Here is a 12,464-nt window from a genome sequence, read left to right as displayed (position 1 = left end):
TAAAAAGGGTGTTGTGTTTAAAAAAAACAAAAAAAAAACAACACCAACAAAATTCGTACTGTAAATACCATTTATGTAAAGTAAAAATTCTGAGTTTAGGTACACTTTAGGTGTGAAATGCGTAAATGTAAGAAGAAATCAATTTTAGCAACCTCACTACTCATCAGTACAGCAAATTGTGAAATGCTAGTATATAATTCAGCCAACAACACCCAACCTAACCTTGGGCAGGTCCTTCAAGAGTCATGTGATGTTTTTACAAAAAGCAAGGGACGATCTTCTTCTGGTCCCCAGCAAAATGTTTATTACAAATCAAACCATTCTATAGCCATGCTCCTCCTTGCTCCAGCAGTCTCCAATTCAGCCTGAATAAAAGGCCACAAAGCATGAATAAAAGGCGCTCACTGGAGGCTCCAATATAAGAAAGCAAAACCCTGCGTCTACCAAAATGGCCACCCCCACAAAGAGACCCGGTGTAGGACAAGGCAAGACAGATCAGCTGTCAGATCACAGAGCTGATCAGAGAGACCACAGGCTATACTGGTGAATAGTCCTTTACCCTAACCTTGGTAATAGATTTCAAAGTTAAAGAGGAATAAAGGGGTCGTGCAAAACAAGCAAGACATTCTACCTCTGTTCTGTATGCTAGTTGCCAGGATCCTCCATCGCCTTGCCTGTACAACTCCAGGAATGGATCTGATTTGCCAAGGAAATCCTAGAGATACAAATAAAAAATGTTTAAGAATTTGGTACATGACAGGATATTTTATGTCTGCTCTAACCTATTACAAGGAAAAGAAACCATTACTGGTAACTTTGGTTAGTCAAAGTTCACCTTCCTTGGTTGCTGGCCTTATTTTTGCAGTTTTATAGTCTGATTAAACCTGAATCCATACCTTTTTGTCTAGATTCCTGGCTTCCACCTCTAGATTCACAACCCGGGTGTCCTTAATCTCCTCTGCAACAATCTGTTGGTAAAAAAATACATCAATATTAAAATATAATTGTCCTTGTTTGTTTGGTTTAACCTTTCGTATACAGTAGGACTGATGTGTGTCATTTTCAGTTTTCGTCAGCCTTATAGCATGTCAAGTCACAAACTACAATACTGGTTTTCGCCCAGCAGTGGCACTGCAGTTTACAGCCAAGATTGCAGCTCCTGGAACCAGGTAGCCGATATATATAATTATATATATATATATTTTTTTTTTAGTACTCAAGAGTTAAATAACTTACTGGTGTATTAAGTTTTCCAATGAGATCTCTGCACTTAAATTACCAGATGTGAACACCTCTACTAAAATCCTAGGGTGGCCAGGGGTACCCAAAATTTAAAGCTGGTTAGGAACAGAGTTAGTTAGGGCTAGGTCTCCTTTAAGTGAACCTGGAATTCAGATCAGTTATCAAGAGTTGATTTCAAGTGATTGTAATATTGAAAATGAGAGATTGCATTTAACAAAAGATTTGACAACAAAGGATTCCCTATTTCCTATTCTCTGTGGTTTAAAATTTACAGCAAAATTGCTTCACATATCCTTGATTTACATTCCCTAGCTAGGTTTTTAAAATACCTGGTGAAGAATAAGGAATTCAGAGGAAGGCAGCCATAGGAATTAATATAAGTATGTAAGGAATGTAAAACACATAAGCATAAAACACCTTCACAAAAACAGAAGTGCTCACATGATTTACTTACTTCTGTTTCTATAAAAAAGGTCGGGTAACATAGAAGCTCACCGTAATTGTTCCTTTTCCTGCAAGTTTTCCTTTTTTCAGTTCCAAGGGCCCTTTCAGTGTGCGGTTGGACACAATCTACAGAAAAAATATCAATATTATGGGATAGAACTGCTCCATACACATACAACCAACAAATATCAAAAAAACAAAAAAACAAAACAACTGGGGGGGACATTATAAGGGACAGAAGGGGAACACTCACAGTATCTTATCTGAAAACAAAAGGTTTTGTAGATCAGCCAGAAATATTGGTTATATATGTAGAATATTTGAAAGCATTGAGGATCTCAAAGCCAAGTCCACAAAGGCATAAGTCAAAAATTTATACCAATGCTGCAAAAAATGAGTTATAGAGTCATCTCCTTGTATTTGAGCATCTAACATCTCTCTGTGAAACAGGACCTTCAGGGAAGAGATAATGCTCCATATTTTTATGGTATTGCGTTGCGCTGAAATTTCAGAACTAGTCACAAAATCTAAAACTTTTTTCCCTGCAATATGGTAACCTAGAGGCATTTTGTACACATTTTTAGGGTTCTTTTTATAAAGGAGTCAATCTGTCATTCCCTGAAATGTTCCCTGGTGGAGAATCTTCAGGGTCCATGTGTTTCAATGGCGGTATTGATTGATTCTTCACTAGAAAATGTTGCAGGGAATTTTCACTTCTTTATAAAAGGAGTCATTGGTGTAAAGAACACCACCAGCCAAACGTCGGGCATCCTCTGCATTAAGTTTAATTTTTGGAGATGTATACTTTGAGGCTGATGCTTTTCTAAAGGGATGTAGACATTACAGGATACACCATGATTGCACCAGATAGGGTATAATAAAAGCAGACCTTCCGTTCAGAAACTGATGAAAACAATCTCGTGCTTAAGGAATTACCATTTCCCTTGGATTGCCTTTTTATGTCTGATGAATGTTTTACCCATTTTGACTTGGAATTGGTGCTGTGGCATCATTAAAAATTAAAGGAGAATAATTAGTTGTACCATTGGCCATTAGGTATTTTTAGAAAAATAAAAGTTTTATTTTTTTAAATTACTTTTATTAAAAGTTTTTTTTTGTTTTGTTTTTTTTTAACAAAGTTGACTGCAGACACTAGGAAACCTGGGACTCCCATTATTTGAACTTTCCCCACTTAAGAGACAGGTAAAGCAAAGCTGCCATCATCCTAATATTCCTGGAGCAGATGTCATACCTGGCCTATGGTGCACTCAAAGCCTCCGAGATAATCGTCATCGTTCAGATTTACAGATTTGTTATCAATGTCGTAGACTCCAAACTTGATATTCTGAACCTTTTCAAAGTAATAATCAATGACTGGTTTTGTGGAGAATTCAGGGCTCTGGCAGTTCTTCACCCTCTCTGTTCTTGCCAGCTACAGTGAAAAAGTAATCGAAAATGTAATTAATTTAAATATCCACCAAGGCAATAATATTCAAGAAGTATCATGGAAGAAATACATGCAAATTGTTATTTTAACATATTGAATTACCTCTGACCATTTCCCATCACCAATGCTCTGAAGTACAACACAGAGGGGGTCAGATTTTGATCCGATATCCTTGTCCAAAAGATCCGCACATGAGATGGACAACTGAACTTTGGTCACACACTGAGCCATCTGTAAGACACAAAACATCACAGGCTGGTTTTATATATACTGTAGGTGAGCTGGTATTTTAGCAAAGAAGAAGAAACTTGGGTCCCCTATACCCTTCATTCCCCAATTTACAAAAATGCAGAACATTCTGGGCAGAGAAGTATAGTAACGTGTAGATTCCCTGCGGCAAATATTGCAGACGAGCAGTGCTTAGTGCATGGACAGTCAGCAACAAGCTAACTCACTGCAAAGTCAAAAAGATGATTGCCCACAACAAAATGTCCCCTATGCATTGGGAATAAACAATAACAAATATAGATCATTATATGAGAGAATTACAAAAATGATTTGTGTTCCAGTTGGTAATGTTACATCAGTTTGAAAGCCATATACCTTCAAAAACAGCCACAAAAAAATTAGCATGTGTACTGTGGTCACCTGATGTCTTCCATCAATCCATCCTGGCAGATCAATGTATGGCTCAGTGGGGATGACCACTGTGCATTCCTATGGAGGAGAGAGCAATGGGGTCTAACTTGCTCGTCCTCCCCTCTATAGAACAGAACAGCACGGTGTATAATATTATTATTATTATTATTATTATTATTATTATTAAACAGGATTTATATACCGCCAACATATTTTGCAGTGCTGTACAATAAATATATGGTGTTTGAACATTCTCCTGTCACTGGAAACAATCATGAAGGATTATTTGCAGCAATATAAACCTGAGGCCTGCACAGGGCTTTAGAGTAATATCTGAAAGCAATTGTTGAATTAACAGAAGTCGGCTTAGAAGAAGCATTAACACGGCCTTTCTTTTTCATGGATTATTCAAATCAGCAGCTTCACACACCCCATAGGAATACAACACAGACGTACCAGCATTCTAATGAAAAACATGATTCATTGTAGTAGTTGCCCAACATAAAGCTAAATTGTAGTTATTAAGGTATACCACCAAGGTTTAGTTTTACTTTAATAACACAACATACATTGTAGCAGGGTGGCTCAGTGGTTAGCACTCTCACCTTTGCTGCACTAGGCCCCAGGTTCCAATTTCGGCCTAATGCATATTTGGCTTCCCCCAAAAATTGGCCCTAGACTGTGGTAATGACATGTGACTATGGTAGGGACATTAGATTGTGAGCCCCATTAAGGGACAGCTAGTGACATGGCTATGGACTTTGTACAGTTCTACGTAATATGATGGTGCTATATAAACACTATGTAATAATAATTATAGAAGGGGTCCCCTGAGTTATTTCAAGCGTTCCCCCATGTTAAATTAGTTGGGAAAGGCTGCTCTGGATGAACCTGGTTGAACATGGCCGGACAAGACTTTAAATTCAAATCCAATGACATTCTCCTAAAAATTAAGACAAACCCAGTCAATATATTGACTAAACGTTGAATAACTATTTATTATTATCTAGTATTTATATAGTGCTGACATCTTACACATCACTGTACAAACATTGATCAACCAAAACATTAGGTAAAGTAAATATCATTGAGTATCTGGTTGCAATGAGTTGAATAATAATAGGCAGTCAATGAAGTGTTGGAAGCAAGAAAAATAGACAAGCGTCAAAATCTAAGCACCTGACCAATGCCAAGTTGTGGGGACTAGATGACTGGGTTGGGGCATCTCTAAAATGAAAGGTTATGTGGGGCTTTTCTAGGATATGGTTGGTTATGATCCAAGAAAGAACTGGTAAACCAGCAAGAGGGTGACTGGCACACAATGCTGGGAGGGGAAGGGGATTTCAGCCTACAATGGGAATCTGAGTGTTTGAACCAGACCATTGAGCAACGGAAGAAGGTGGCCTTGTCTGATTCCCATTTTCCCCATTCAATCAAGTAGATGACTGCAGAGTTTGACTGGAGATAGGAACAGGATGAAATATGGAAGAAGGCAGATCACTAGAGGCAATGAGACCTAAAGGATTTGCTGCCTATTACTTGGTGCTGGAGACCTCCGATGAAGTCCTATGGTGTCCATGTGTAGACGGGTCAAAACTGTTAAGGTGGCACAAATGGCACCTGCACAATATTAAGGCAGTTGGTCTTCACGTTTTTACTAATTGCTGTAAATAAAGATAGCAAAGGAAAAAGAAAATGTTGGGTGACAAAATATATTCAATTACTAAGCAAAACATTTTTTTCAAAACAAGTGGAAGCAATTGGAGAGATGTCTCCATGCTTAGGGTTGTGGTCACCAAGAAAGAAAGTTTGTGGAAATCAAACAACAATAAATGTAAATTACGGTGTAATTGTCCCTATTTTATCAGAAAAATGTCTGATTGTCTAGTTTAAACTTCTATATGTAGAAGAGAGATTTATGATAATCATTGGAGTAAAGTAGTAAATTCCTTTTTGGGCCCCGGCTTAAGCTTATTTCAGATGAATGTAGACTTGGCAGGGCTTGGGCATGGGGATTTCTCATAGAACTGTACACAGTTGTGCCAAGGTCATTCAGATGTTTCTCCTCCCTGAATGTTTGAATGGTTGCTTGGCTTGGATCACAGCTTTCGGCAATCCTCTCCCCCGTTGCACATTTTCTCACAATGACTCATACACACTGTCAGCCTAAACTGTGTGATGGTCCCTAACAAAAGCTCTATGGAAGAGGTCTGTCAGTACAAGGCGTGGTGTCCTACAATGGGAGGATTACTATACAGTCACTTTCAAACATTTACCAACTATTATGCTGCAAGGGCAAGAGATGAAGAGTGGAGAACTACTATACACATCAGTGTGCAAAGGAATAAAATTATATTGAAGGAAAAAAGTGGTGGTTCCTTGAGCCACATTCAGCTTTATGTTGCCACCTATGCCCCCATTTTGGAGTTTTTGTGACACTTTCTTTGACAAAGTGTCTCTGTGACAGGTACATGAGGAAATGAGGGGACGCCAATAGAAGTAACTGGATAGCATGGAGAAGTGTTTGAGCCGAACAGATTTTACATTCCTATACAAGTCTTTGAAAAAGCAAAACCAGCTTGAAGCAGGTCAGATCTTGAAACAACATCAAACTAGTGTCATCTACACAGGACCAAAGCCCATCAATGCTGTGTCTCCGTGGAAAGGGTTCCAATGACCTGAGGTGTTGGGGCGTTCACAAGAACACCAACAGTACAAAACTTACAGTTCTTACTGTTCCCTACACTATTTAAAGTAAAACTACATTTTTTTAGATTTCCCCCCTAGTAAAGCTTCAGAGCTGTCACTAACTTTCTTCTTTGTCCGGCACCAGAAGTTCTGTTCAGGATGCAAGATATTTACCCAGTTCTGTCCTTTTACTGTGGACCCAGCTTGTCATTTACACTCTGGGGGCAGGTCATCACACAGGTATGTATTGGGTGTTTTTTTTTTTAATAAATTGACACCTGGAGGGATCTGGTGGGTCAGTAATGCTGGAGTTTAGCCAACCACTGCCTAATGTCCATTTAGACCCTGCCTGGTACCTGTATAAATGAATGATTGGAGCAATATTTGATAGATCTAGGGGTTGCAACAACCTAAATTGCCATCAGATCTAAGAACTATGTAGAACTTGCCGTTTCAGTAGCACCACATACTATGGCAGGGAACCTGTGCTAAAACCTATTGGGAATCAATAATTAAAATGCCTCCTAATTTAGTGGGCAGTGGAAAGAATGCCCACCCTAAAGCAGTGGCTAGAATAGAGACCCCTAAAAACATCATTAAAATCAGACTAGCCACAATTCTAGGAACCTCTAGCAATCTCTGGAGGAACCCTGATTGAGAATGACTGGTGTAGTAGAACCAAAGAAATAACAGTTTAACATCCTCTTACAACATCTATGACACAAATGGCTTATCAATGGCCACAGGCAATATAGTATTTGTGCAATCTAATAAACAAACTATATTTCACTTTTATTAGATTTCTGTGTTATCTGGGACAGAAAGTATTTTAACTAGTAATAAAGGCGTTTTGTAAGCTAGAATACATTTGCTGTCAGTTGCAAGAACTTGTTCCACAGGTTTTGCAAGATGGTGACTATTTTTTGCGTGCATGCTTCTATGTTAGTCATCTCAAAGCCATATTTAAAGAACCCCCACATCAAAAATGCTTTGGTATGAGTCAGCTTGACAATCCCATTGGTATGTGGCTCCCATTGGTATGTGGTCAATGTGACTGTCGTCATTGTAAATGGTTATTTTCAATTTCTTAAGCTCGAAGCAGCAAGGAGACTTTCTGATGTTAAAGAGTTGTCTCATATCTGAATTGTAATATAATCTATAAAAATAGACATTGGGGACACATACATACACAGCCTATCAATGTAATGCCCTACGCTCTGGCCAAGACATAAAACCCAAACTTCCCTTAGCTTGCTCCTATTTCATTACAGCTCAATGTGTTCATCAGGGCCTGGAAGCGTCTGTACCCCAACCTGGGACTCCAGAAAAACTATTTTTGTCAGGATATTGCCAATATATTTTCACCTGAGAATAAAACTTCCAGTCTCTGAGTGAATGTTTACACTGTATCCCTAGACAGAGCCAGGTTGTCACCCATGCTGCCCCATTCTACCTTTGTTCATCTCTATTATACGGTGACTGATCAAGACTGAAAAAAACTTTTTTTGTCTTCAAAAAGAAGTGAAAAGAATGCAGAATTTCTTGTGGAATCAGAATGTATTTTCTGTACTAATACAATCACATCCAAGGATTGGCACGCTGCAATATTTACCTTTTGTATTTTAAGGTCAAGTTATGCTTTAGGCAAATCACTGCTTGCGAATCGGCTGCACATTTTCTTACATGGGGACCCTGCCAACAACAGCATTTCCTGTGGAAGGCCAAGAAAACCAAGCCAGGAGATCTCCTATTGTGGGTGCTACTTCCCCCACCACTTAGATTGTAAGCTCTTTGGGGCAGGGTCCTCTCCTCCTCCTATGTCACTGTCTGTATCTGTCGGTCATTTGCAACAGAGTACAGCGCTGCCTAATATGTTGGTGCTATATAAATCATGTTGATTATTATTAATAATAATATTATTATTAATCTCCATCCTTTTGCCACTGGACTGTTTATCAGATTAAAGGACCAATAGGCAAGTGCAGATGTTTGCATGAAATGGTGACAACACTGCTGCTTATGGGGGAGCAATGACTTGTGTGGTCAAACGGCAAAAGAATGTGCAGTTACTGGAAGAATGTCCAGGTTATGAAATCTTGCAAAAGATTCACAAAAACTGGCATTATGCCAAATGAACTGAAAAGTAGATTTTGGGTTTAAATATAGTTTTAGGGGAATGTTAGACCAGAGTAAAGTTGTCTTCCTATTTATACCAGGGTTTACCAAAACATTTAGACCAGACAATGTCAATTGTTGTAGAAAGAATTTAAGAAAAAGAATAGAATTTTCCCCATAATATTTAGGATACAATGCTAAAAATAATAGAGAGTGAATCTCTCCAGCAGAGAGACAAAATAATAAAAGCTGAACAAAGGGTTTAACCCTTTCCTGTCCTATCCTAAACTAAGTAAGAGAAAGTTTTGTCTTTATGAGCGCTGCTCTACAGGGGAGAAGCACATACCAAGACACCAAATTTACTCATTGAAATGTTTTCAAAATAAAGAAGAAAAAACATGTTGTATATTTTGTGTGTTTTCACAGCCTTAGAACCATACAATGCTTTTTTTAACAACGAAATGCATCACAACATGTAGCCATGCATTGGTATGCAATTTGTATACTACAATGCAGGTGTATAGGGGCGAAGATGGCACCACCAGTGGAGTTTTTCAAATAATACTTTGCTTATCAAGGTATCTCTTCTTAAAAAGGAACTAAAGTTCCACGCTAAAAATTTGGCATCAGGCAGGTCCTTATTGCAGAAACGGACAGGCAATGTCCCTCTTGCAATAAGAATTCTTTCCTGCCTAACTGTCAAAATTGAGAATTGGCTTAGCAGGGATACTAAGCAATACCTGCAAGGGAAGCCAGGACTAAATGAACTTCTGCATGGTACGTACATCACCCCAGCCAATCAAGATGGCCATAGATTGCAATGTGCAAGAGAAGATGGCAGTGCAGACGAAGAGACAGAGACAGGCAGGTATCCCCAGGGTTTAGTTGTCACCCAACAAGAGTACAGCAATCCCCAAACTTTGTTTTATGATTTGCCATGGCGGCAAGCTGGGGACGTCTGCTGTTATTTCCTATGCAGGGGATGCAGCAGAGTGCCTCCTGCTTGAACTCTACACTCTGCTACCCATTAAAATTTACAGCACTGTGTGTACAACGCTTGTTCTCCCTAGCCCATTTCAGCTGGGCGCACCACCCGGCACTTTTCAGTAACCACCTGGCTGTTTTTGGGTGGTTACTGATAAGTTGGATCACAATACAGGGGCTGTCACCATCCTATGATTTCTTCCAGCTCGGCTTATAAAAAATTCTGGACTGAAAAATCATGGAAATTGTTTCCAGCAACATTTTTTGACATCTTTACAAAGCCTAAGGCTACGTACACACGTCCAATAGTTATCGTTTAAAAGGAATGACTAACATCCAATTGTCCGATAATCGTTAACAAAAAAAAGTGCACAATGACAAAGATAAATGAGCAATGTAGCTGGAACCAAACTACCTTCCGGCGAATATGATTGGGTGAGTATCGTTCTCTATCTATTGTGTGTACGGTCGTTCAGTGATCGTGGATGGTTCTGCGGTACACTTTCTCCTTTACATGTCACTCCCTGCATCGTTCAAACGATTGTATCTAGCGTGTGCACACTATTGGTGGATTATATTTGAACAATCGTATCGTTACAGCATGTACAGAATCATGCACTATATAATTGTTCAAAATAATTGTGCACAATCGTTAAGTTTCTAACAATAAATAATTGCATGTGTGTGCCTAGCCTCCGAACTTTGTACCTAGTCTCCAAAATCCCCCCCTACCTGTACCCAGAGACCACCAAACTCCTTGTACACGCTCCCATCGTCTCTCGGCTGGACTACTGTAACCTCCTCCTCTGTGGTATTCCACTAACCCGACTCTCTCCTCTACAAACTTTTATGAATGTTGCAGCCCGATTCATCCATCCTTCGCTCCGCTCCACTTCTGCTGCATCTCTTTGCAGTTCTCTTCATTGGCTTCCATTTCACCTTAGAATTAAATTCAAACTCCTGTGCTTTGTCTTCAAATCCCTCCACAGTTCTTGTCCTACTTACATTTCTGACCTGGTAAAAAAAAAAAATTCCCCCCCTAGCCGATCTCTTCGCTCCTCCACTGACCTACTGCTGACTTCCACACTCATTACCTCATCCCACGCACGGCTCCAAGACTTTTCTAGAGCCGCCCCAACTCTCTGGAATGGTCGTCCTCATCCTATTTGTCTTGCCCCCACTTTCTGCTCATTTAAAAGAGCACTGAAAACCCATTTTTTCACACTTGCCTACCCATCTTCTTCTGTCTTTTGAAACCGTCACTACTTCCCCCCACTACATATCTCCCCTCCTATTGTGTGTTACTTCCCCCACCTCCTAGATTGTAAGCTTTTCGGGGCAGGGTTCTCTCCTCCTGTATCACTGTCTGTATTAGTCTGTCACTTGAAACCCCTATTTAAAGTACAGCGCTGCCTTATATGTTGGCGCTATATAAATCCTGTTTAATAAGAATAAATAATAATAGCCTAGGACAGTCTGTATTGATCTTTGGCAACCAATCATATCCAGACTTTAACTGTCCAAGTGTCATCATCCAGTTTGGAAGCTGCAAGCCATGAGATAAGCTCAGCACATCCCATAGTAACAAACAAAGTTTAACAACTGATACAACTTACAGATCAAAAGTATTTTAGTGCAAACTTTCCAAAAGATGAGGAAACAGACAATTCTAAGAAAACAAGGCCTTGATGTATAAATGTGCACTACTGGAGGAGAACAGCACAGAATTGCAGTGTGATTACTTTATAACAAAAGTGATTTCCTGGTCACAAGGAGCACACAATCCTAAAACACGGATGTGGAGTAAAAAGATCTCAAGCTGCAGGGCCTGTTTTGATCAGAGAAATGGGATAAATGAAAAACACAAGGAGGAGGAAGCTGCATTCTTCAAGGAACAGACATAATACAGATGCATAGCAGGCAGAAAGTCACAAAGTACTTAAATGATAAATTTAGTGTAAATCCTTACCTTGAAAGAGACAGGATGGTAAGAGAATTAGCAGAGTTTGTGGTGCAGCTGTCTGTGCAAAGGGTGAGGCACCTTCCTTTCTGCAGGAGGCGGTTTCTTGTGCTCAGGCAGTAATGGCAGATAGGGCTGTCTGTCACACCCAGGTAACACCCTCCATGTGCAGCCATACTGCAGCAAGGGAGGCTCAGGATAGCTCAGCAACAAGGCAATACATGTAGCAGCAACTCCTACTTCCATGCTGCCTGAGAACTAGATTTCCCAGGTAGAATCACAAGAAAGAAGAGAGGATCAAATATCCACATATGCAGCTCAGCTTAATTTGGGATTAGCAAAACTGAGTTTTTGAAATTTAGGCGCCTCTGCTATGCAATGTTATTTATAATCATTATACCAATAGATATGCAAACTGATCCATTGCAATCGATTGCCAAAATGTTACGTACTATGTGTCTTGTTCTATAATCAAGTTGTATTACCAGGGATTATTACAAAGTGCATCACGGATTATTACAAATATTTCCCAATTGTTAAAAAAGTTCCTTGCCCTATCAACTTTTTTTTTTTTAAATGTAAATTTTGTATTAAATATTTTAACATATATAAGAAAACAACAATGCAGGATCACAAAAAAAAACATATTAAACAATAAGAGAAGGGTAGGCGTAAAATACAGAATGTCAGAACATAAAAATAAACATCATGAAGTACATACAAATCCACAGGAACAAAGACAAGATTACAAATTCACATGTGTTATTCTAAACCTTCGTATCAGTTATTTCAATACACAATCATTACTTGTCAGTTAGAACTAATGAGCATTCCTAAATAAACGCCTTTGCAAAATCAAAAAATGGGAAAAGAAAGAAAGGAAAAAGTAGAAAAGACGAGAACAGGTAGAAATACAAGATGTCACTAGGAAAACAACTGCTCGGC

The 12,464-nt window shown here is 39.1% G+C and overlaps 1 protein-coding gene across 2 annotated transcripts in view; it reads right to left on the bottom strand.

The window, feature by feature from the left end:
- Positions 1–11,650, bottom strand: part of CPNE1 (copine 1) — a 28,134-nt gene extending 16,484 nt beyond the window's left edge. For both annotated transcript variants that reach the window (XM_072403646.1, XM_072403645.1), the window contains exons 1-6: positions 11,529–11,650; positions 3,236–3,364; positions 2,939–3,118; positions 1,738–1,812; positions 897–968; positions 632–715 (exon numbers count right to left, since the gene is read on the bottom strand). In XM_072403646.1, the coding sequence (XP_072259747.1) occupies positions 632–715; positions 897–968; positions 1,738–1,812; positions 2,939–3,118; positions 3,236–3,364 (540 nt within the window). In that variant the 5' untranslated portion in view covers positions 11,529–11,650. The remainder of the gene's footprint in view (positions 1–631; positions 716–896; positions 969–1,737; positions 1,813–2,938; positions 3,119–3,235; positions 3,365–11,528) is intronic.
- Positions 11,651–12,464: the final 814 nt, after the last annotated feature.

Source organism: Pyxicephalus adspersus, chromosome 3, assembly GCF_032062135.1.
Source record: "Pyxicephalus adspersus chromosome 3, UCB_Pads_2.0, whole genome shotgun sequence".
NCBI classification, from domain to species: domain Eukaryota; kingdom Metazoa; phylum Chordata; class Amphibia; order Anura; family Pyxicephalidae; genus Pyxicephalus; species Pyxicephalus adspersus.
The sequence above is the reverse complement of the archived record's forward strand: the minus strand, read 5'-3'. Positions and strand labels throughout refer to the sequence as shown.